Source organism: Suricata suricatta, chromosome 11 (assembly GCF_006229205.1).
Source record: "Suricata suricatta isolate VVHF042 chromosome 11, meerkat_22Aug2017_6uvM2_HiC, whole genome shotgun sequence".
Taxonomy (NCBI): Eukaryota; Metazoa; Chordata; class Mammalia; order Carnivora; family Herpestidae; genus Suricata; species Suricata suricatta.
In genome coordinates, this window is record NC_043710.1 from 102639216 (window position 1) to 102665444 (window position 26229).

Here is a 26229-nt window from a genome sequence, read left to right on the forward strand (position 1 = left end):
GTCAGGGAGTGGCAGTGTGTCAGGGGGCTCTGCTGGAGGAGGTGCAGGTGTGGGAGTGCGTCAGGAGGTGTAGGAGTGCGTCAGGGGGTGTGGGAGTGCGTCAGGGGGTGTGGGAGTGCGTCAGGGGGTTCTGCTGGAGGACGTGTAGGTGTGGCAGTGTGTCAGGGGGCGGCTGGCCTGGCCAGAGAAGCAGAGGGGTTGCTGATGCTCAGCCCTGCTCTCCTGCTTATGGCTGGTGGCTGCAGAGAGGTCACAGGCAGATAAAAGACAGTGATAGAGGTCGAATGCCTTGCTCTGATACAGTAAGGTTTTAATTTATGATATGGAGGCTAAAGGTAAAGATTGTTTTAATAGTTTTCCTCCTACCTTTTTCACAATTGTAAAAAGTTTTAAATTTTAGAGTCAAGTTTCTTTATCCTCATAGTCAAAAATTCAATAAATACTTACGTGTCAGGTACTTTGCTATGCTAGGTACTGGGAATACAAATCCTCTGTTTCTAGAAGCCTAATGGAGAGATAAAAATAATTAAAATAAATATGTCGCCCAAAAATATATGTACAAAATGCAGTAGGAATTGAGGTGAAGGAACAGCAGTCTACCTGAGAAGTCAGAGAAGCTTCACAGAGAACGCGCTCTTTGAACTTGGGCTTGAGAGAGGAGTTAGCAGCTTGCCGGGAGGATAAAGAGAAGTTGGATATTGCACACGGCGGGCAGGCTGTGTAAACACCACAGTTAAGAGAGAGAGAGATGCAGATCAATGTGGGGAACCGTGGCTTGGTGTTGGTGAGACGTGGAGTCTGCAGGCCCCGCGAATCGACACGGGGGAACAGCAGGCGAAGAGCAGAATAGGCAGGGTCTTGGATGCCACGAGAGATGGCAGTTTGTTCTGTGGGTGAGAGGGACAGTGACCTGTTGAAAACTGTAGGCTGGGTGGGAGCGCAGATGGGCCTGGGGTGCTGTGATTAGATCTGCATTTTGGAAGGAGGTCTCTTTCTGGCAGCAGAGTGAAGCCGGGTAGGAGGTGTGGGTAAGACTGAAGATAGGAAGATTCCTAAGGAGTCTCCGGCGGTAGTCCAAGTAAGAGAATGTGGCTCTGGGCTAGAGGTTGTAGGTGTGAGAGGAGATTTATCTCACTTAGGGTTTGGAAGAAGACAAGGGGGTTGGAGCAAAGGCTCAGCAGAGTTGCAGGCAGCGGGTGGTGTGTGTTCTGGGATGGTTAGAGGCCAGAGGGACACCCGGTGAGCGGAGCTGGGCGGGGAGCCCCTGCTGCCTTGCGCGGTGGGGTGCTCACTGGACTTGGAGGCTTAGGGAGAGAACACTGCCGTGGTTCGCAGCCTCTGATTTGTGCACATAACTGGTTTGTTTCTATGCCATTCCCATTAGTTTTTGCCTTGGGCATGTGGGGGAAAGCAAATAATTAATTTTTACTTACTTTACTTTAATTTTAATAATTAATTTTAAATGCCAGTGGTACATATGGTTCAGGGAAGTAATGGATTTTTCCATTCTGTAGGCTATGACTTTTTTTCTAATGGGATTGCCTGAATAAAACTGTAGGGTTTTTTTTAAGTTAATTTGTTACATTCCCATTATATATACAAAGATTCATATTGATTTGTCCTTTTTGTTTTGAAAATGCAATCCACAGCACTGGTGTTTCCATAGGTTTTGTGTGTGTTCACTTCTCCCATTTGTGGTTTTTGTTTTTGTTTCTCCTCCTTTTGGGCCTTCCATTTGTCTCCTACACTTTCCTCAGTCTTGCCATCCTTCTGGAGTCCACGTCCCTGGAAGGTTTTGTTTACTTCTTGAAAGCGTCTACTGCCCTCAAATTGTCCTCTTCAAACAAGGCTTTTGTTTTTTGAAGTCCTTAACTCTGCAGAAAGAAAGGGGGAATCCCTGCTTCACCATCGTATTCCTTTATCACTAAGACAAAAATTGAACACACACACACACACACACACACACACACACACACACAAATACCTCTAAGGAAGTTCTGGGAGTCTTTTTAGGCCGAGAAAGGTTAGCAATGTGAGTCATATGCTACAGAAATTACAGAGTGCTGTCACTAACATCTCAAAAGAAAATGTCAAAGTAGAACACCAAAAAAACTTGCAAACAAAATACACAGAGCACTCCTTTAAGGTTATAGCCAAGTTCTGCCAGGATGTAATATGTCTCCTTTAATTCTAGCCTATAGAATAGGTAGGTAAACTCAGTATTTCTATTGTCGTTCATTATGTGGAATTCCCAGCTGGATCTCTTCGACCTCAGAGTCTGTGCTTCCTCCGCTGCATCGTGTTTTAGTTTCCAAGCATTATTGGTCAGTTTTTCCTCAAGGGGTACTCACTGAATTTGGGGTTTTATCGTTCAGAATGTACACACTTAGTGTCATTGATTCCACACCTCGCAAGTGGGGACTTCCGCACACATGCCTGCACACACGCAGTACATCTAAGCACTCAAATGTCATCTTGTCCACGTGTTTTTTCTGTCATTCTTACCACCAATTACCCCAGAGTTTAGTAAATCCATATGAAGCATCTACTGTGCTTGGATCCTGGACATGCCGGTATTTCAAGAATACACCAACGACAGTGCAGCGAACTCTGCTCGCCCTCAAGGAGTTAGCCAAGAACCAGAGCTTGTCTGAGGAAAGGCTAACTCCGCCTGGAAGAGCCAGGGGATTATTAGCGAAGGCTTGATTAAGAAGGCATTTGTGGTAGGACGGGGGAGAGAGAAGCAAAAGGGGGTAAGATGCGGATGGCCGCTCCAGGCAGGCAGGTCAGCGTGTGTGAAGGCGGGCAGGCCGGGGAGTCCCGTCGTGTGGGGAAGGTGTAGACAGAACTAGTGGAATCGAAGTGCTGGGGACACATGACGGGGAAAGAGCCTGGACAGGTAGGCAGACTCGGATCCTGGAGAACTTCACGTGCGTCAGATGTTTAGATGTGTGTCAGTGCCCTTAAAGAATTTCCCCAGGATGTTTATTTTTATCCGTAGATTTTATCACTTTTTTATAGTTCTGCTTTCCTTTAAAAACATCATCTTGTGATCTCAGGATTCTTCTTGAATTTTAAAGAATTCCAACACATGTAGGGAAGATGGGACTCCGTGGAAAAATGCAAAATTATTCCTGCAAATCATACTTGGTTTATTCTTCTTATAAAGATCTCTTTAATTGCTAAATGGGTTGAACAACTGAACCGTTTTAGCTATCTTCTTTGTTGCACTGTGAAAGTGCAAATCAAAACTAGGTGTTAATTACAATTTTTGTCTCTGTTCATAAGAGGAAATGCGTAGAAGTGTCAAATGTGGTTCATTTCAACAAATACAGAAATACAACTTTGAAATCAGTTTCTAAGTTATGCTCTTTAGCGAGTAAAGTCTTCTGCTACCGATGAGCCACGGTCCATCCATACCTGTGTGGGTTCATTGCGTCAGTTATGAGACCTCTGGCCTTTGCAAAATACCAGGCAGGATGCAGAGGAATATTGGCTTTCCTTAGTTGTTGAGTTGTGGTACTGTTTCCAACTAGCTATTCTGGTAAAGACTATTGAAGCACCAAGTTGACGATGAATAGATGAAGGACATTTTGTTTTATTCTTCACCTTTCCTAATCTGAAGTGTTTATAATAGATATTTAGTTAAAGATAAAAATGTATGCATTACTTGGAGGAAGTTTTCAGAAAATAATCACAATTCAAACAAGACTTCGCATAAAGAATGTGGAGTGTGCTATCAGACATGGCAAAATCGGGCTGTGCCGCTTTGTGGCTGTGCGACCTTGGGCTGATTATTTAAACTCACTGTGCTGTGTTGCCATATATATTAAACAGATTAATCTGTTTCTCAGGAGTATTGCAAGAATTAGTGATAACGTTACACACAAGGGGCAGCACGTAAGGGTGTGGTCTCTAGAAGCAGACAGCCGGGCTTTGAACCGTGGTTCTGCCACTTTCTAGGTGGGTGACCTTGGACACATTACCTAACGTCCCTGTCCTCCGTTTCCTTATCTGTGAAGAGGGCATGATAGAAGTTCATATCTCATACTGGTTACTAGTTAATATTTGCAAAGTACTTAAAACAGTGCCTGGTACATAGTTAATGCTGTGTAGGTGCTGAATGGCCCCGTGTAAACACTCAGTAAAAGGTAACTATTATTTGTATTCAGTATATAACTGATTCCATGTAAAACAAGTCCTGAACATTTTGATAGCCATGTAACCCCCTGCCATGTTTTCTGTTTTTTTAATCACCAAGGACTTAAAGTCTTAGTGATACAAACTGCAGAGGAGTAAGACAAGTTTATCACTTATGTTCTAAATTGTCTCTGCTCCATACAAATTAATTATTTTTTTTGAGAGGGACCTTAAATGTAACTAGTAATGTGTGATAGCCTGACGGACCTGACCTGTGCATGACGAGTCACGTGTGTCCCTTCTGAATAGACCCGTGATCTCCGAGTAACCCTCACCTCTAGTTACTGCTTCTAACAGTCTTCCCATTTACTAGATGACCGTGAGGCAGGGCTTCTGTATATATAATTCCAGTTTTGTGCCCTGAAACCAAAAAAAGGATGGGAGAGGCTGAGATAGGTTTTATTAGTAAAATGTGTATAGTCTGCCATTGGTATCATTCTGCCGCTGCGATGATGTAAGAAGAGCTTCGCGTCAGAAGCACAGCGATGCCTTGTCTTTATCCTTTAAGCCCACTGAGCACTAGCAGCACATTGAGCTGGACTCTGGAAGACAGTTCAGAGGGTTTTGTTGAGTTTTGTTTTGTTTTGCTTTTCCCCTCTTTTTCTTCCTTCCTGCTCTGCACCCCGCTTGGGGCTCAGGAAGACCATCTATTTGCTTCTTAGCTCACTGACCTCTTATTGGACACATGTCTCACACTGGTCAGCAGGATCACATTTCACGTCACCTGTGCTGGTCATTCTCTCCGTGCCCCTCCGGTCAGGTGGAAGGGGGGTGACCGATGTTGGGAAGGAAGCCGTGCAGCTGGCTTTCTCTTGCGGGGGGAGGGGGAGGCGGGCAGCAGAGCACGTGGTGACGTCAGTACTCGGTCGGTGTTCCATTTCCCGAATGTGTCGGCTTCGTCTCTACCCCCGTCCTACCTGTCATTTGTCAGCTTTCATTTCCTCATGATTGTCCTCTTTGCTCCTGTCGTCATAATTACAAAAGAGGTGTATCTCTCCAGCAGGACGGGGTATCTGAATTCTGCTGGTAATTTTAGAAACAGGGATAAAATTAACCCTAAAGCCATCTGCCACTCTGGACGAGAATTTTTTTAATTATAAATTAGACATTATAACACACTGCTGGAGATTAAAAACTACCGTGGTTGTGTTGATTCCTAGAACTCATTTACTTTTTCTTAGTGTGAAGACTAGTTTTAAATGGGTTTTTTCTCCTTTTCAGAAAAAAATTTACCTAATGACTTCTGTTTAGTCTTTTTTGTCACTTACATAAAACTCCTGAAAGTATTCAATAATTATAACCATTTTGCAATGATAAACAGTGACAAACTGTTTAACATCTTCTGTATCTTTTTCACAACCTGCATTCTATTCTGTGTCCTGGCTCCTTGAAGAGTGGTCTGGGGCCCAGCAGCATGAGAGTCCCTCCAGAGCTTGTTAGAAACACAGTGTATGGAGCCCAGCCCAGACCTGCCGAGGGAGCCCCTGCCCGCAGCAGGCTGTCCAGCGGCTCGCACGCCTGCTGCTGTGGGACCTCTCGTGGTAGCAGGCACGACAGGGGTCTCTTGTGCTTGGTTCCCGTCCCTCAGTAGCCCTCGGGGTCAGCTTACTTGTTCTGTGCAAGACCTCGCTAGTCTTGAAGCACTGGCCCCCTGATAACGGTATTTGGGCACACATAACTTCTGTCATTTCGCATCTGTTGTCAGTAAGATAACAGGTCAGTCACTTTGAAAATATAAAGCACACCATCAGGGCGGTTCTAGTACTGTTTTCAAATATATCCGTGGTCTGTCACTGGTTAGTTAGATAAAAGGTTATTAGAGCACTTTGCTTTTGAGGCCAAGTTCATTTCCATGAGAGTCTGTCAACAGTAATTGCATTTGTTCTGTGGTTAAACAGTCTCTCCAAACTCTCTGTTCTGTAGACACTTTAGGCCTCACAGAAACCAGGTGAGAGAATATGGGTATATAAGGAAACCTCAGCCCAGAGTAAAATCCCTGTAGAACGTGCCATGCTGTCATAGGCGTCCGGGCAAGAGATCTCTTCAACACATCGTGTAGTCTTTCAAAGAACTTGGATTGCTGAGGTGCCTGTGTGGCTCAGTTGGTTAAGCATCCGACTTGAGCTCAGGTCATGATCTCCCAGTTTGTGGGTTTGAGCCTCGCATTAGGCTCTCTGCTGTCAGCGCAGAGCCTGCTTTGGAGACTCTGTCCCCTTCTCTCACTGCCCCTCCCCTGCTCATGCTCTGTCTCTCTCAAAAATAAATAAGCATTCAATAACTTTCAACAAAGAATATGGATTCCTAAAATGAATGCAGGTATATTTGACATTTACTTTGTCAACATCTTAATTATTTCCTGTCACTTCTTAAGGATGCTCTTGACCTAACATCTAATATTATAGAGAAGAGAAAGCCCTCACTTGTCAAGTGCCGTTGGCAGAGGGATCAATTAGGAAATCTCTCATCTCTGCTAATGTAAAGGGTTTTTCCTGGGTTAAGACAGCCTTACCTCCAATTGTGAGCTGGATTATACTTCTCTGACTAGCAGAATCCTTGGAACATCTGTGATATAGTTTAAAAAAAAAAGAAGAAGAAGAAGAAGAAGACCTGGCTTGCAGTTTTAAAAAAACCTGTAGTTGAATACTGGCTAAGCCACTCATAGCTGTAGGTATTTGTGCAAGTCATTTTACCCCTTTGAGCTTCAATTTCCTTGTTTGTAAGACAAGGACAGTCACAGTTCATAAAACTGTCATCACAATTAAATTAAATAATATATTACAAAAATACCAGGTGTGTAATGCATAGTCCAATGTAGGCTTGACATAAATGGTTTTTGGATTTGATTATAACTCCTAGACCATGTTGAAGGAGTAGTTGTCATTTGTTTTTCAAATTTCTAATGATTTAATATTGAACTTTCTTAAACTTAAAAAAGCCAAGAGATTCTTTGAGAAAGATGCGGCTTTTTTCCTACTATGTTCAAGAAAACTTAAAAATTGTGATTGATCTGACAGACTCAAGGTGTGTTATGAGGGAGAGTTCAGTTACTCCCCCCACAAATGACAGATTAGTGCAGAGGAAAGAAACTTTTTATATCTTCAAAATTTTGTAAGAGTTGCTCAATCATGTATGAGTAAAAACCGTATCAAAATAACACTAGACTGAACCTGGATTACAGAGAGAAGTATTGGTATCAATTCATAAGTTGGGTTGTTTTTTTAATGCATATAGAAAGGAACAAGAATAGATCGGGGGGGGGTATACATGGATTTTAGCGTTCGTACACACGTTTCCTAACTCTCTGCTGACACAGACTAGAAGCAAGTGACTTCCCAGCTACAGTGAGAACACGTAGGTCCGAGTCTTGGTTTCTTGTTTTGTTTTGTTTTGTTTTATTGATTTCACGAGTGGGAGAGAGAGTCTACAAGCCGAGAATGGGCAGAGAGAGAATTCCAAGCAGGTGCCGACTGTTAGCGCAGAGCCTGATGCAGGGCCCACGAACTGAACAACGAGATCATGACCTGAGTAAAGATAAGAGTCAGACATTCAGTCGACTGGGCCACCCAGGTGCCCAAGTCTTGGTTTCGAGGTACCATTCCTCCAAAGGGAATCAGAGCTCCTTGGAAAAACGGTTGATTAGAGTGGAGGCAGGGAAAATAGAAAAGACCCTGAAACATCTGGTGCCAGAGTTCAGGAAATACTTGGGAAAAAATGAAATTTTAAAAAGATGGGGACATGTTGAAAGAATATAGAAGCCAACGTGAATTAGCTTCTCATGGCCAAAACGAGAAATTTGTCATCAAAATAACTAACAAGAGTATTTAATTTTAACACACACATACACACATACAATGTTCATGACAAATGATAATATTAGAAATCATAAATAAATGATTTAACGAATAAATAAAAGAATCAACAATTCCTCCTTAAAGAAGAATTGTAATTAGTAAGTGTAGAAGAAATGAGGGAACTGAAAACTCACCATTAGAGCACTACAGTGGTCATTGCTGCAGTCAGGATCTGCCAGTTTATAGTAGATAGCATAGCTCAGTTTATTAATTATAAAGGGGAAAATAGTAACTTTATAGTGGGGAAACCCAGCAGAAAGCACCCTAAGAGATCAAGGTTAATAGTCCCACCACTAATTAGATGTGCTACCACGCACCCCCGATACGATGCTCTGAGAAGAGCACTCTTGATGTTCTCCCCCCAAACCCACGATCCGAACCCAGTCATGAGAAAACACCAGGCAAACCGGACTGAGGGGCAGTCTACAAGATATGACCTGTACTAGTCATGGTAAGAGGAGATTAAAGAATAGTAACAAATTAGAGAAGCACAACCACTGAATGCATCATGGAATCCTGAACTGGAAGGGCACAATGGTGGAAAAAATAGATTCGGTGTTAAAGTCCGTGATTTAGTCAATAGAACTGACTGAATTGTACTATGCCAAAACTGTCTTAGTTTTGATAATTGTACTAATACAGTTATATAAAACATCAGCATTAGGGGAGATTGGGTGAAGGGCTTAGGGAATTCTCCTTTATTGTTGCAATTTTTCTGAAAATCTAAACTTCTTTCAGAATTGAAAGTTAAATAATATCAATGTGAATCCAGCATTCCATGGCATAAATTCTTTGGTGGAGAAGCAGGAATCAAAATGTCTGAGGGACGTAGAAGCCATCATTGTAGGTACTAACCTACCGATCAGAGGTAGAGCATACATGGAACTAGACAGGTGTTTCCATTCCAGCAAGGCCCACCCTGGATCCGGAGCTAGCGTAAAGAGAAGAAGGCCCATGTTACTGTCTTCATCATGGTTTCCAAAAGTCTGATGATAATGTGGGGTCTTTTATTATTCTCTGTTGTTGGGAGACTGTCTCCAGTGTTTGCACAGTGGTTGACACTATACGAACTCAAGTGTTTAATGAAGGAATGAATGAATGAATTTGGTTGCTGTGATGAAACACTGGTCCTTTCCATTTGAATAAAAGGCAATAGCAAATCCTGCCCAGCTATGCCTTTTTCATGTTTCATCTTTATGCTCACTCCTCGTTGCACTGCAGAAAGCTGCAGACTGTGAATGAAGCAAATTAGCCAGGTTCCTGTGAAGAAGTAAAACGGCTTTTATTTTTAAGTGCCTTTCCATTGCCACTTCTTAAACTTGACAATTATTAACTAGCTCAAAAATAGCTACGTATCGCAGTGCCAGGGAGGGACATAAAGGTGGTGGTTAACAGTCAGGGTTCTGTACTCAGACTTGGTTTCTGTTCCAGTTCTTCAACCTTTAGCAAGGTGCTTGACTTTCTTTCTTTCTTTTTTTTTTAATTTTTTTAATGTTTTATTTATTTTTGATACAGAGAGAGAGCATGAGAGGGGGTGGGTCAGAGAGAGAGGGAGACACAGAACCCAAAGCAGGCTCCAGGCTCTGAGCTAGCTGTTAGCACAGAGCCTGACGCGGGGCTCGAACCCACGAACGTGAGATCTGACCTGAGCCGAAGCAGGAGGCTTAACCGACTGAGCCACCCAGGCGCCCCAAGGTGCTTGACTTTCTACCCCTTCTCCTGAAATGCGGATGCCTCAAAGGATTATTAAGAAGAAACCATCTTCTGGCACCTGCGTGGCTCAGTCACTTAAGCGTGACTCTTGGGTTAATTAATCTGCCCCAGATCACACAGCTGAGTGGACGACCCAGGATTTGATGTGAATCTTCCTGACTCCAAAGTCTTTCTGAACCCGTACCTCAGATGATGGCAAGGCCATGTTGAAGTGCTTTGACAGGGTTATAGGAGACATTTGCGTCTGTGCTACCGCAAGAGCTTTAGTGAACTTGATTGTCTTTGGGGGTTTCTTTTAACATTGCCCCAGGCTCAAGTTTCTGTTTTCTTCATTTCCCCACAGGAAACAGAAGTAAACACCTGCTTAGTGCCCCCCTCCATATACATTAGCAGACACTTTCTTTGTCCTGAATGTGGAAAGCTGTGGTTGAGACGGGGCTACCACAGGCACAGCGATGCTCCCCCGGACCTTGCGCTCGCCTTGCCTAGGAAATGTCCCAGTGAGAGAGCCGAGGCAGGAAGGTGGCCAGGCCGCCAGCCCCCGCCACTCCTTCGAGAGGACAGCTTCCACCAGGACCCAGGGAAGGGCAGATTGAAGTTCTGTAAGGGCTGTACGAGATGTTAAAACTTTACATTGCTGTTTGGAGAGTATCCTCAACTTAGATGAGCCTAAAACCCCTCTTAACAATTACCATTTAAAGTACAGCCATTATTGGACCTATTTCAGGATCTCCAAACACACGTCCCCGGGCTTCTTGTGCTTTAATACGTGAGTGACGTTAACATTTTCCTCTTTAAATGTTATTGGAATATCTAGTCCTTGACTCGTTTGCGAGTATAGTTTTTCTAGAAAATTAGAAACCTCATCAGTAAGGATGTGCGGGGTATGATGTGGTATGAGTGGTTAGTCGTGGGGTGGAATGGAGAGGAGTAGACTCTCTGAGGTCCTTTGGGAAGGACCCTCCTGGTCCCTTCATGAAGGGAGAGGTCCTCCCTGCCTCGCTCATATCTGAGAGGCCAGTGTGGTTCCGCCAGGTCTGGATGGGGCTTAAGGCTCCTCCTTACATGCACCCTCATTTGTCTTCTGAACTCTCAGAGTCCTCTCCACTTTGCTGCTCTTCCTGGATGTTTTCTCAGAACCTTTCTTTCGGAAAGGCAGTAGTTGGGTAATGATGGCTTCACGAAAGGAAAAGGGAGTTGACGTTTGACATCTACCATGCTCCAGGCACTTGACATGTTTAATCTCATTTAATCCGCACAGCATCTTGTCCGGGTAGGTGGATTATGACTACATTTATAGATAAAGAAATTAAGGTTCGGGGAAGTTAAATCCTCTACCAAAGAGACTGGAAGCCAGAAAAGTGGGGAAACTGGAAATCGGCTCTCATTCCCCCTAACTTGAGAGACTGTGCTCCGCTGTGACGCTGTGCTGTTGGGGGTTGTGACTGTTGTTAACAGTCACTGCCGCTTGCCACCAGCTTGTATTTCAGTGAGCTGACAGACACTTCGCCTGTGTCACGCACACATGTCGGAGTCTCAAGGTGTGAACAGAGTGTGAGTTGACGTTAACTCACCGGTTCCTCCCCAAAACCTGCCAACTACAGATGTTTACTATTTCAGCTTTACAGATGGGGAAACCAAGGCTCACAGAGGTTGATACAGAGTCGCACAGTCAGGGAGCCTGGCCCTGGGGCTTTGATCCAGTTCTCTTGCGGACTCCTTTTAGAGCTCACTGTCCCTGCAGCGCCGGGTACCAGCCGAGGGTAGCGCCAGTTTCTGTCACTAAGGCAGTGTCCTCCGGTCAGGAGTCTTACAACATAAGACGGTATTCCTGTAACTTATAAAATAACAGGAATTTGTTTCTGCAGTAAGAACACGGGATTATGTGAAGGCTTAACTAAAGGGCACAAGCTTGCATTTATACCAGAAGTCACTGCAGTTTGTTTTTTCTTGCATATCGAAGGCATCTGAGTGCTTCCAGGGAGCCTGCTGTATCTCAAAGCTGTAGATTCAGTATGACAAATGTCATGAAGGGAAGGCCATTCCCTGTTTTGAGGTATAATGCCGCTGCATTCCGTAAATGAGTAGATAAGTCATAGGTGGCTTGTGGCTGGTTGGGTCAGAGAGGCATCGCATGATCATGAGCTGTGCAGATGCATATCTGCCTGTATCAGAATGTGTGGGCCAACTTGAACAGAATTGTGACCTCAAACACAGTGTGCGGTTGCCTTAAGAGGTTCTAGATCTTGCTACCCTAGGTAATGGCTGCAAGAGCAGCCAGTCACCCAGTTGTGTTTAGGTAAACATCTTACAGTTACACTCATTTGTTTCTTTCCTTGAAGACTATAAAAGATAAAGAGCTTGTGGGTCACCCGGCTGGCTTGGTTGGTAGAGCATGTGACTCTTGATCTCGGGGTCATGAGTTCAAGCCCCATGCTGAAAGTAGAACTTACTGAAAAAAATTTTTTTAACTAAAAAGAAAAAGAAGAGAGAGTTCTTAATCATAGAGTAATTGAAATTCTAAGATTTCCTAATTCAAGTTGGTTGTCCACACCAATCGATTTTCTTTCAACCTTAAAAGTCCATGACCTAAAGTCTTTTTCCAGCCTCTCAAGGTCTTGGAGAAGAAAACTTGATTCATTTATACATTCATTCGGCAAATAGTTTTTGAATACTTGCTATTTGCTAGTCACTGTGCTCGGTGCTCAGGACATGTGACAAGATCAATGCTGTTCTCACAGAGCGAATAGTAGTGCTGTTGTTCATGCAGCACACTGTAAAATGTGTTACAAGAAACTCAGTTTAGTTCGAGAACACAGATGAAAGTAACATTTATTTCCATCCCAATAGATTTCGGTTTTGGAAATTTCTTTAAAAGTGGCGAACTGCTGGCAACGTGGTGTGGCAGCCCTCCCTACGCGGCCCCTGAAGTCTTTGAAGGGCAGCAGTACGAAGGCCCGCAGCTGGACATCTGGGTACTTGTTCGCTTTGCTGTGCTCGGTGCATCCCTGTGATGACCACTGGTACTCTGGCCCGTCCCGGCAGCTCTGGGTGCCTAACACACAGGCATAACCCACACTTTCCCTGTCCGCTGGACTGTAATTAGAGCATTTGGAATTCGATTCTAGGAAAGGATTTCTAGGGGCAGATGTTATTACTTTAATATCAGTAATAATTTTAAGTAATAATCAAAAGGAATTAAATTCAGATCTTTGAGTATTATAGGATATTTTATTGCAGTAGTCTGAGTTTTAGACTTTTTTTTTTTTTAAATTCTGAGAAAATCAGAAATCCAAACAGGGATTCTTCAGCCCATATGATTTTAAGCGTCCCGGGGATGTTGGGGATAACAAACAGCTTTAAAGTTCTTCGCGGAAAAGTGACTACACTGTCTTCTTCCCTAGAGCATGGGAGTGGTTCTGTACGTCCTCGTCTGTGGGGCTCTGCCTTTCGATGGACCAACTCTTCCAATTTTGAGGCAGAGAGTTTTAGAAGGAAGATTCCGGATTCCGTATTTCATGTCCGAAGGTAACAAACCTGTTCATCTTACAACTGTGCTCTCCAAAGCTTGTGCTCCGAATGAAATGCCTGGGAAAGGCTTCCCGTGTTCCGAGTTTGGTGCCGCCCAGAGTGACTGCAGCGCTTCCAAAGCCGTAGAAGTCAGCTGCCCCTCCACGTAGCTGAGCGGCACTCCAGCCTCCCGACCTGTCAGAGCAGGAACAAGAACAGCAAGTCTCCGCAGGTGCTCTGGGTCTATCAATGCCCCAGGTTTACTTTAGACTCAGAGAAGCACTTTATAGACAGAGTCGCAACTCTTTCACTCCGAGTATGAAAAAATTTTCCCATATCTTTCTGTGAAAAGTTGCAAGATTGAGTTTTTTAATTGAATTGGAAAGTGGCAAGGCTGTTGAGTGGAGAGGAGACGCCCAGACCCCTCCCCGTCTTGAACTGGCTCGTCTCGAGCAGCCCCCTGGGCTGTCGCCGCGGTGCTGCCTCCTCCTAGCTTTGGGTGATCCTCCTTAACTCTGTCACTCCTAGCGATGGTAGGAGCGTGGCTCTGGTACTTAAGAGCATAGACTGGCTGGTTTTAATCCCGAGTCCACCACTACTTAACTGGCAGTCTGACCTTGACAAGAGCCGGTCACCTCTCTGTGCTTCCTCAGTCTTTAAGATGGAACTGACAGTGGTTCCCCGGAAGAGCACTGTGAGGATTCACTGAGTTAGTCTGTGTGAAGCGCCTTGCGTGGTCTGGCCCCTCGGGAAGGGTGTAAGGCCGGCCTAGGTGGGATGGTGGGGAGGGTGGCATCGGCCCCAAGAACTAGCTGGTGCCCAGGTCACAGCAGTGCGGTTTCCGAGATGTAATTACAAGTAAGTGACGCTTCACCTGCATTTCTCGCGGCTGCACTGACAGGGAAGGGGGACCAGCAGGCCGCCAGGGTGCTCTGGCCTCTCTCACCCTCAGTGTGTCAGCCTCAGAAGTGACTCGGGATCCATTTATGGGCTCGTTTTTGCCTTCAGCAGAATCTAAGCCCATGTCTAGATCTTTTCAGTTGAGAGATTCATTAGAAGGGTTCATGTAGCACAGAATCGGACAGGCCTGCACCCTCCTGGTTTCCTCAAGTATTGGCTCACGTGAGAGTTACTTTTGTGTCAACACGTACCACGTGACGAATACAACTGACTTTCATGTATTCATTGTTCATCTGACCTTCTGCTTTCCGGAGGGCACTCTGGAGGATACAGAGATTAATGCCATTGGACAGTCACGTGACTCAAGCCAGTACCCTGAAATACAAGGTGATTTACATGATTTCTGTAACATTGTGTTTTCCATAGATTGCGAGCACCTTATTCGAAGGATGTTGGTCCTAGACCCGTCCAAACGGCTAACCATAGCTCAAATCAAGGAGCATAAGTGGATGCTTGTAGAAGTTCCTGTACAGAGACCTGTTCTCTATCCACAAGGGCAAGAAAATGAGCCATCCATTGGGGAATTTAATGAGCAGGTTCTGCGATTGATGCACAGCCTTGGAATAGATCAGCAGAAAACCATTGAGGTAAAGTGACGAGAGATCGGACTGAAGATGTTTTAGGATTCTTCTGTGCTCAGTAACCTGAAAGTTTGTGTCCACACCCACCATCCTGGTCTTTCAACATGCCGGTCTCATCACCTAGGCACGTCCAGCTTTCCCTGAGGACTACAATCAGGCTATTTCATGTTTGCTTTTTTATTCAATATATAAACTCCTCCCTTTGCCCCATCTGCCAGAAAATTCAAAAGGTAGTTTATATAGGATTGAGAAAAGACAAAGATGGGAACTTAACAAATACAGAGTAGGAAATTTCTTCTAAGATGAAGAGTGGAGTTCTATCCAAGTCTTGAGTTAGTTTATGTGGAATATAAATGTACATACAGATCGGGAACAAGGCTGAGGCTGACCAGGAAACCGCAGGAGTAGGCGTCGGGGTCAGGATTTAGGTTGTGAACTGGAGAAACTGAGAAGGCAGAAATGGTTTGGAGGTTCTCTGGGCCATAGAACCGAGAGAGTCGTGAACCTGGGAAGCTCCCCACCACGTTGATTCCTGCCCTTTAGCAAGTACCAATCCATAGAGAAACACGTTTTTATTACCTGCACAAAAAAACAAACAGTGCTTTTGTGGAGGAAGCTCGGCAAGAGAGAACACAAAATGCCTCTTGTGAGCATCAAGCGCTCCAAACCGCACTGCCGTTAAGTGAAAGCAGACCGGCGGTCCGGCGCACCACGTGCTCAGCGAGGCGTTCGCATCCTTGTCCGTGAGGCCGACCTCGGACGGCAGCCGTGAGTGCAGCCCCATGGCCAGTGAGCTTTGCCAGGGGTGCTCCGCGCCCGAGCCGGCCGGCCGGCGGGGTGAGAAGCCAGACGGGCCGTTGTTTCTCCATCCCCTCCGTGTCCTGGGGAGGCTGGCGGGCGAGGGTGTGAAAAATTGGGAAGCAACTTTATTTTCAAGCTTTCAAGAGGGTGGGACTGCAAAAACAAGAGGAAAAAATTACCTAACAGCGGAGACACAGTGTCTGTCCGTCTACCATCCAAGTGTTACTCTCCCAGCCCAAAATAATCACCAGGAATTTCCCCAAAGACTTTAACCATTCACTTCAGAGTTTGCAGTAGTTTGGACTTGTGTTGAAGTTATGGAATTAGAGCCTCCGGGCTCAGGTTTATAACCAATTGTACGCCATAGTTACTGCAGTGACCCCATTGCAGATTTCCTACATGAGAAAGTGGTGGTATTTTTTTCTGAATGCAGAAAAATAATTGGAACCTGGTAATGTAAAAGGGCCAGTCATTTAAAAGTATCACCCTTTATGTAATCAATACTAGAAACTTGAAACTCTCTTTCATTTAAAGTTGTTTTTTTTTTAATCTTTATTTTTGAGAGAGAGAGAGCATGAGCAGGGGAGGGGCAGAGAGAGAGACACACACACACAGAATCTGAAGCAGTCTCCAGGCTCTGAGCTGTCAGCACGGAGCCCGACTTGGGGCTCGAACTCACGGACCACAAGTTCATGACCTGAGCTGAGTCGGATGCCCAGCCGACTGAGCCACCCAGGCACCCCTCATTATAAATTCTGGAACAGCTTTTATTTTGAGACCTGCTCTATTCATTACTCGATGTTTAAGAACACATGGTTTCTTGCCTCCTTTTTCAGAAAGGTGTAGATCGTTGGATTGGTTTTTATGCTTCTCTGACTTCAGCACTTGCTTTCTCTTTCAGTCTTTGCAGAACAAGAGCTATAACCACTTTGCTGCCATTTATTTCTTATTGGTGGAGCGTCTGAAATCACATAGGAGCAGCTTTCCTGTGGAGCAGAGACTTGATGCCCGCCAGCGTCGGCCCAGCACCGTGGCTGAACAAACAGTTGCCAAGGTAACACCATATTAGCCAATGGTCTCATCTTGCAGGTGCCTCTTCACATGTTTGACACATTTTTCATCTTGTAGTACACCGAAGGGTTAGGATTTATCCTCTACCCTGTTTTTCTGTAGAGTTTCTGCTTGTCATTTACTAGATTCTCAAATGTTTTAGCGTCTTCCTATTTCTCAGGATTAATTTTATCTCAAACAGGTTTTTTAGGAGACTTCGCATTTTTTAATCATTGCCTTATGATGAGAATTAATATAACTGGCCTGTATACTCGATTCCATTTAACAGATTTTTATTAAAATCTTCTCTGCAAGCTTCTATTATTAGGCACGATAGGGGATAGAACGTACGAAACCCAGACATGGCCTCAGAGACCTTACAGTATTAAAGCAAAGTAAGACATCATTCAAACCAGAGGGAGATAAATGCAGAAGAACTAAGGACAGAGAGGAGAGGGGGATCCCACTCTGGACCCTCGGGGATGTGGAGGTGGGGGCGGGGCGGTAGTGGGGGGGCTGGCGTGGAGGCCGCAGAAGCAGCCGGAGCACAGGTACTCAAGTGCACAAGGGCAGGGGGGACTCCCAGAAGCACCAGGAACCGAAGCCCACCAGGGAGATGAGAAGGTTGTAGCCACTCTGTGAAGGGCTTCCAGTGCCAAGGTAAAGAGTGTACTTACAATTCAGGAAATTAGAAGGAACTTATATGGGAGACTTAAGCAGGAAAGTGATAGAAGCATATTCCCGACTCTGATCTAATTAGCGGGTGACATCATCGGGAAGGAAGGATCGGACAGGGAAGGGAAGAGCTTTGGAGAGAGCCGTTAGGAGACGAGGAGTGAATGCCGCGGGCTCGACCTCAGACGTGCTGGTGGGGGCCCCGGGCGCCCTCGCAGTGGGGGCCCCAACCACGAACACGGCGGTGAGGGCAGGCGCTCTGGAGCAAGCCCCAGACTGGGCCGCTGCTTGCTGCCCGGCTTTCAGAAAGTTATGTAAGGTGTTTCTGTGCCTCAGTTTTCCAAACTATAAAATGGGGGTAATTATACAATTTCTGATGGTTAAATTAGTTGATAATAGTGCAGCACTCAGAACGTGTTCCGTAAATGTTTATCATATAAAGTAATACATGTTGGTGGGGAAGGGACAGCCATGACTTGGAAATGATCCCGTTCTCAAGCCCGAGGCTGGAAGAGTAAGGGTGGCACGGACTCTGTTGCCGGAGAGGAAGAGGGTCCAGGTCACAGGACAGAGGCTGAGGGCGGAGGGGCGCTGGGACATCGGCCACACAGAGGTGGTGGAGAGGAGTGGCTCACCCAGACCGTCTGGCGGGCTCCCTCGGACTTTGTGAGCGCCTGCGCGGTCAGCGGGCTAGAAGGAGAAGTCCCGGCCGCGCATTTCTCATCTGGCAGTGTCGCGAAGTTTGTAGGATTTAAGTTTGCATTGGCTTCTACCGAACATGTGGGGGGAACCTAATAAAATTAAGATCTTCTTGAGCTGAGTAGGCATATGGTGTATACACTGTTAGACCTACTTTAATATACAAAATGACATGAATATTGATAAGGAATGTAACGTATGGATAAAGTTCCAAATACTTGGGTCAGAGGGTCTTGGAGCACTTGGAATCCATCAAAGTTTCTGAGTTGAAAGGTACTGCTTTCAAGACAGGAGGGGGATAAAATGAAAATGCCTATGCTGGGGGGCGATAGGTGTAGTGGGCCCCCCTCCCCTCCATGAAATGCTGCCAGGCGGCAGGACAGGAAGCAGGAAAGCCCCAGGCCTTTTCATTCTTGCTCACATTGCAGGCCAGGGCATGGGGTTATGTAAATGACTGACCCTGAGCACAGGCACGTCACCACACACGATTGCCTTTCTTGCCAAATCTTGGAGCAGACTCCCTAGGAGAGCTCAAATCATGTCTGATTTGGCCGAGGGTTCAGATCTATAACATAGCTGCTTATGTTTGATAATTCTTTTTATTACCAAGCACCACTGAGTTACTTTCATTTTAAGCATTGACCCAAGTTGTCATAGGAAGCTACTTACTGAGACTTAAAAATGTAACTAATTCAAGAGGAAGTCTTCAATGTTCACTCTTTGGCTTGTCCGGAGAGTTTTCTGGACATAAAGCAGCAGGTGCTCGGGCTCAACAACATGCTCCCTTTCCTGCAGGATCTCACATTCCCATGGTTTCTCGAACTTGTTAAAAAATAGATTTCCCTGGGCTCAAAGTTTTAGTAGAGGCTTCTCCCTTTAGTTCTTTGTTCTACTGTTGTTCTAACAAAGTGGCAGATTGGAGCACCTGGGGGGCTCAGTTGGTGAAGCAGCCAACTTTGGCTCAGGTCATGGTGTCACAGTTCATGGGTTTGGGCCCCACGTCGGGCTCTGTGCTGACATCTCAGAACCTGGAGCCTGTCTTTGGATTCTTTATCTCCCTTTCTTTCTGCCCCGGTCCCCCAAATCAAATAAACATTAAAAAAATTTTAAACATAAAGAAGTGGCAAATTAGTTGTAGTTGGTGTAACAAGAAATTAAGGAAGCACCATGACCTCATGCAGTGATTGCACAAGCCCGTGGAGTCACGCGGACGTTGAGTTCCATACCGAGTGGAGTGGCTTCAGCAAGTCAGCATCTCTGAGCCCCAGCGTCCTTAAATATAAACTGGAAATAGCAGTACCTACTGTATAAGTTTGCTGTAAAGCTACAATTAGTTAACTTCTACCTGCAGCTCAGTTCAACAGATAGAGTACTTCTGTGCCGGGAAGCAGTCGCTGCCTGTGAACAATTTATGGAATGGGATAAAGTAGCCATTGTTAGTGCTTAGAAGACAGCGAGCTTCCTACCGTAGAGCGATGCGGAGTGCTTCTGTCTGCCGTGTGCTCTGCCAGAAACGGTCATGTCTAGTCGATACAGTGATTTAGAAACAAGGCGTGTCGTGCCTTTCTCTCGTGAATCCTAACGGCTCGTCCTCCGCTCCAGCTTTCCGAGGACGAAACGCTCTGATAACTGGCCAGAGGCTGCCCTCCACAACTGTAAGGAAAAGCGTCTTCTACTTGGCCAGGGCCGCCGTAACAAAGACCACGGGCTGAGGGGCCCAAACAGCAAAAATGTATTTTCGCCCCATTCTGGAGGCCGGAAGTCCGAGGTCAAGGTGCCATCGGGGCTGACTGCTAGTGAGAACCCTGAGCCGCTTTCCCAGTGTGCCCCCCTCACCCGGCTCCTGTTTTGCGCGTGCAGAGAGCAGTCCCTGGGGTCTCGTCCTTGTGTCGTCATGGTAGCAGAGGGGCCAGGGTCCTCTCAGAGTCAGAGCCCGCCCTTCTGACCTCACATGACTTCAGTCACCTCCCGAAAGGCTCTCTGTCCAAATGCAGCTGCTTTGGGGGTTAGGGCTTTCACATATGAATGGTGGGGGAGGCCTGGGGGCTTGGGGGTGTGGACAGGGCACACGATCTGTCCATAACCAGCACATTCCTATTAGAGCAGTGAAGATTTTCCCAGAGGAGAGGCATTTTCATTTTAATGGTTCTAAAAAAGCACAAAATCAGAAGAAGAGATTCAAGACAATAAACATATGTTCTAAAAAGTCATTGCAATTAGTTGGACATGATCATTGTCTGTTGTCACTCTTGAAGAAACTGGTAATGTCTGCTTCCTTGGGACATTAGTCATCCATCTGTTTATTATAATGACATATTTTTTAGTCCACTCTGCAGTGTCGAGCATGCCATTTGAATATTAACACCCTACCTTGTTCCAAAAAGATTTCTTTAATTCCTTCAATGATTGCAAAGCTCCTAAACAGTAGACTGCTAGAACCTACCATCCTATTTCCTGTGAGTGGTTGTCACCCGGAAATGTGTTATTCCTCTGTCCACACCACGGCCACAGTAGGCTGCTGTAGGCCGGGCTGGGCGTGAAAGTTGTCAAGAAGAATGTGTCACACTTGGCCTGGCACAGCGTGATCCTGCCATTTAAAAAGTCCCAGCTACTAAGCGGCAGGGACCGAGAAGGAACAGCACACCCTGCTTACCACGTCCGTGCCTCGGTCCCAGCACTGTGTCTTCAAGCCATGTTCTGCCCTCATCGCTGAGACGACTTCGTACACGAGGAGTAACCTGATAAAGTTGGGAAATAGAAATCAAAACTCGGCTTTATCCTTTGAAAAAATGAGGATAAGAGTAAGAAGAGTGCATGAAATATACTTTATTAAGAAGTTTACATTTTACATTGTGACACGGAGCCAAAAAAAATTAATTTAAAACAACTAAGGTTTGAAAGGAGAAAGATTGTTTAGCCTCAGATGTGGCCCAGGATATAAGCATGAGGACTGATGATAGTAGAAAAGCTGTTTTCTTTATCACGCTCAGGACAGTTTACAATGCTGTTGTTTTTTCCTGTTTTTACCTACACTTTGCTATTGCTATTTTTTTAATGTTTATTTCTTGAGAGAGAGAGAGACAAAGTGCAAGTGAGAGGGGACAGAGAGAGGGAGACACAGAATCGGAAGCAGGCTCCAGGCTCTGAGCTGTCGGCACAGAGCCTGACGCGGGGCTCGAACCCACGAACTGTGAGATCATGACCTGAGCCGAAGCCGACGCTTGACCGACTGAGCCCCCCAGACGCCCCAGCTTTGCTATTTTATTCTTTGCCTCATGCAGCATATCTAATGATGTTGATGTGGGAATGAACCAAATATGAAACATTCTAAATATGTTCAAAGTATATTCAAATATAAGGTATATTTCTGACTCCTCCCCCGTCAAAAACTATCGACCTAAAATTTTAGCAGAGAACCATTAGATAATATCTGAGAACAAAATGGTATTTATTTGTAGGCTAATCCTATATTAAATTCTTGTAACCATTGTACAACTTTAGAAGGAAGGTGGGTGCCAGGGTCCCCGAGCTATTAGCTCAGAGCCTAGGACCTGCCTCAGATACTGTGTCTCCCGCTCTCTCCCTTCCTCTTTCTACTTATGCTTTCTCTTTGTCTCAAAAATAAACAAACATTTAAAAAGAAAAAAACAACTTTAGGAGGAAGGAGAAAAGCGGAGTTGACATTACGGACCGAAGGACCTGACATGTTAACTTTTACAGTCCTGACGTCGCTGTGAACTGGCAACTGTGCCCTTTTCTACAGGTGAAGAAAATAGGATTCAGAGAGGTTAGGTAACCTGATGATGTTCCCGCAGGTAGTGAAGGATGGAGCCAGGAATCAAACCCAGGCCTCTGGAGGACAGAAGCTAAAATCATACCATGTTGCTCCTTTTTATTTGCTTGAATTTAAAACTCACTACCCTAAGTCCCGTCAGGTGTGGAACAGAGAAAAAAAGGCCGTTCCTCTGCCTTTGAGACACTCGTGTGATGAATGTTCCTTAACCATTTGGTGGTGTCTGTTATGTTCAAAAGGCATCAGGTAACTTATCCTGTGAATTTTATTAATTTAAGAAAAAAAATTTTTTTTGAGAGACAGGGAGAGAGACAGCGTGAGCAGGGGAGGGGCAGAGAGAGAGGGAGACACAGAGTCCGAAACAGACTCCAGGCTCCAGGCTCTGAGCTGTCAGCACACAGCCCGATGCAGGACTCGAACCCACGAACCGTGAGATCATGACCTGAGCCGAAGCCGGACGCTTAACCAGCTGAGCCCCCCAGGCGCCCCTGTCCTGCTAATTTTGAAGGGATGGGAGGGTAGGATTGTCCACTAGTTTCATCTTTAAAATAAATCCATGCCAGTTGTCATAAAGGTTCTCTGGGAGCACCTGGGTGGCTCAGTCGGTTCAGAGTCCGACTCTCGATTTCGGCTCAGGGTCATGGGATAGAGAGCCCCGTGTCATGCTTCTTGCTGAGTGTGGACACTGCCTAAGATTCTCTCTCTCTCTTTCTAAAATACAAAAAAAAAAAGAAGAAAGCTTCTCTGTTATATGATGTTTCATAAGAAGAGTTTGTAATGCTTGTTTACTTAGAGTTCTTAACAGAGGAGGCATGAAAATGGGCTTAACACCGTCCAGAGCTTTCCACAGGAGGTTGACTTTAGGAAAATAAGTGCTCAGCAAGAAGCACCTCACCTTCCCCTGGGCCAGCAGGCTGTGCTCAGGCCGCGCACCCCCTTGGAAGGAGGACACTCCTGTCCCCTTGATGTCGCTGCCACTTCCCCTTTCTTCCTCTGTACACACACGCTTGTCAGGAAATGAGAACCATCTCCCCCCACCGGGGTGTGTGTGTGTGTGTGTGTGTGTGTGTGTGTGTGTGTACACACACACCTACCCCTGGTTCAGGTTTGAGCTCCTGGACACAGGCGCTTCTCTGTTCTTTATAACTCGTGCGTGGTGACATGTCATTGGTCACCGAGACCGCGTCAGATCAGTCCCTGTACCTTGTCCCGGTCTCATGTTTTTTCTGGGATTCCAACTTCTTCTTTAACTGTACCAGGAGGAGTTCTCTTATTCCAAGAATTTTGTATATTGGTAGAAAAAGTATTAATGTTTCCAAACTGCTCTTGCCGTATTTTCAGGCCCAGACCGTGGGGCTCCCGGTGACAGTGCACTCACCGAACGTCCGGCTGATGCGCTCGGCCCTCCTCCCGCCGGCGTCCAATGCAGAGGCCTTCCCCTTCCCGGCGGCCGGCTGTCAGGCGGAGGCGGCGTTCATGGAGGAGGAGGGGGTCGACACCCCAAAGGTACGCGTGTGCGCGAGCCCCCGAGCTCGCGGTTCGGCGGGGACTCCAGTTTGGTCCCCAAGTCTTGTCCTTCGGCTCTGGTGACCTTTGTCATTTCCGCAAATCACTCAGGAGGGTGGTTTTCTGCAGAAACCTGAGAAACATGTCTGGGCCGAACTGGGCTCTCACCGTCGTCCTCTCGTGGTGGCTGTTGCATAACTGGTCAGACCGTACGTGTGCTTTGCAGAATCCTTCTTTCCCTTTCCTTAGCAGCCCCTTCCCTCTTCGGGTTTCTGGATCCTTCATAGGTGTGGGATTTTTTTTTTTAAACAAATTGTAATTCTGAAAACAGATAGAATTATTGTGCTGAGTTGGGCCTCCTCTGTGTTATTACCTCTTTTCTGCAGCATGTGCTGTCGCTGCAGAATAATAGGCCGTCTTTTTTGGTCCAGCATTGTTTTTGTCCGGTTTGAATATGCTTAAATGAGGTAAGTTTATCCCTCGTGTGCTGCATAAAGTTGGCTTTGAATATATAGAAGATGACAGCTTCTTGCATTTGATGGATGCTTACTTTTTTTTTTTTTTTAAGTTTACTTATTCTGAAAGAGAGCAAGCAGGAGGGGCAGAGAGGGAGAGAGAGAGAATCCCAAGCAGGCTCCACACTGTCAGCGCAGACCCACATGGGGCTCAGACTCACAAACCATGAGATCATGACCTGAGCCAAAACCAAGAGTCAGATGCTTAACCAACTGGCCACCCAGGTGCCCCTGATTTAACTTCTAATATGTGTTTTATATACTGAGCATCAAGTGATGTCCAGAGGTTTGGATTAATGGGCAGATCTTGGAACATAGGTGTTGGAATGTGTTCTGAATAGACTCTGTACTTTCCCAGCTGTGTGAATTTGGGCAGGGTGACTAACCTCTTAGGACCTGTGTTCTCCGCAAGAACCCTAACTCTTGTGAGATTCTTGTGAGGATTAATTGAGATATTGTGTGTGAGATTCTTCTGAGCGTACTCTAAATACTCCATGTTATTTGTTTCCTATCTTTCTAGCCTCTTTGGGTACTAGGTACCAGGTGCTGACGACATTGATGGGGTAGGGCTGGATGGCAGCCTGGTGGAGGGAAAAGTCTGAGCAAGCAAATGTCAGGAAAGCTTAGGTCCATGTAAGAGCAGGAGCTGAGTGTCTGTGTGAGGAAAAGCACATACGAAGGGGAGTGGTATGAAATAAAGCCCACTAGCTTAGCTCGGAATGCCAGGCTGAATCCATGTTGTGCTTCAGAAATCAGCCCGGAAGATACCTAGCCTGCACTGGGTGGGGACAGGGCAGTGGAAGCTTCGAGCAGGTGTCCAGAGGGGAGATGGTGAGGGCCAGGATCGTTAGCGCTCAAGAAACTGTGGAACGGGATGGTACGAGTGACGTTGTGCAGCTAAAGTTGATAGAGTTCCAGGGTCCAGAAGAACGAAGTCCAAACTCCTGACAGTATTTTGAGCCTAGGTGGTTGGGGGGCGGGGGGTAAGCGCCATTAGCAGAAGCCAGGGCCTCTGGAGGCAGAGCTGCTTCAGAAGTGAGGTCACGTCTCAGCTGACCCGTCGTCCAGGCGGCTCGAGGCGGGGCTGCGCGAGCAGGTGTTAGTTGCCGTCCGCGAGGAGTTAGAGTCCGTGCCTCTGAGGATGAGGCCGCGTCCTGCGGACGGTCTGTTTCCTCGGCCGGTGGTTGCCTAGGATGTCCAACAATTTCACCGGCTTCTATGTTCTCACCTAGAAATTTAGCCATAAATTGGGACAACAAAATGCATTTATTTAAGATCTAATTCCCTTGAAAAAATTAAAATGCAGCCTGCAAAAATAAAAGCTTATCTGTGAGGGCATCAGGCCTGAAACACAGATTGGGCACTGTCTGCGTAGTATATAGGGCAGACTATTTTTAAAGCTTGTGATTGTTCCCGTAACTAGGAAACAGACAGGAAATGAATGATTTTGTGAAAGATAAAAAAGACAGTAGCTCGATGGTGCATTTGCATGTGTAGGAAGAACAGTGCCACCCTGGCGCCTCGCCAGGCCGGAGCCGCCCCCTGGTCGTCTCTGTGGGCCGTTCGTGTATGTCAGCAAAAACGCTTGCCCCCCCCAGGACCTCTCCTGTGCTGGCCCGTCAGTAGGGGCGCGCCGAGCTGTCAGAGCCGCGGCCCCTTACGGCTCCTCTTACTTCCTGCGCGGTTACTGCCGCCCAAGTTTGGTCTTCTAAAAGATGCTTCATAAGTGCATGTATTGTTCATTCATTTCTACTCCCCGTTGCTGGCGGATACTGTCCCTCCCCGAGATTTCACCTCTCCCTTTCTCCCAAAGTCTTAAAGCTGTTGGTAAAATCCCGTAGGGAGTCGGCCCTGAGACAGCGGTTTGCAGCTCCTGCAAAAACCACCTCCTTTCCGAGACAGCCACCCCACCCCGAGCAGTAACAGAGTCTCAGGTGACACACAGATGACTGAAGGCAGGTCAGTCTTCCTCTTCTACGGGCTTGAGGATAATCCGTTTCTTTCCAGTTTTACTGAGAAATAATAGACCCGCATCACTGTGTAGGCTTACGGTATACAGCGCGCTGGTGGGATTTACACGTGTGGGTAAGTGATCACCACAGGGGGCCGGCTAACACCCGGCTTCTCATGCAGATACAACAGAAAGAAAAGAAAAAATTTAAAAGATTATCCTTTTCATGAGAACCCTTAGGATTTCCTGTCCATCCTGCAGTGATGCTGGCTGCAGTCCTCCTGCTGTGCGTCACACCTCTGGTACTTACCTTACAGCTGCAAGGTTGTGCCTTGTGACCCCTTCCTCCAGACCCCCGGCCCCCGTCCCCCTCCCTCTCTGGTAACCGCAAGTCTTATCTGTGTTTCTGTGAGTCTGGCTTTGT

The 26229-nt window shown here is 46.1% G+C and overlaps 1 protein-coding gene across 1 annotated transcript in view; it reads left to right on the forward strand.

Moving 5' to 3' along the window:
- SIK2 (salt inducible kinase 2) overlaps positions 1-26229 on the forward strand; it is a 122994-nt gene that overhangs the window by 84258 nt on the left and 12507 nt on the right. Inside the window, 5 exon segments of the mRNA XM_029957140.1 lie at positions 12615-12739; positions 13169-13292; positions 14601-14821; positions 16518-16670; positions 23175-23339. Of these exon segments, the coding sequence (XP_029813000.1) occupies positions 12615-12739; positions 13169-13292; positions 14601-14821; positions 16518-16670; positions 23175-23339 (788 nt within the window).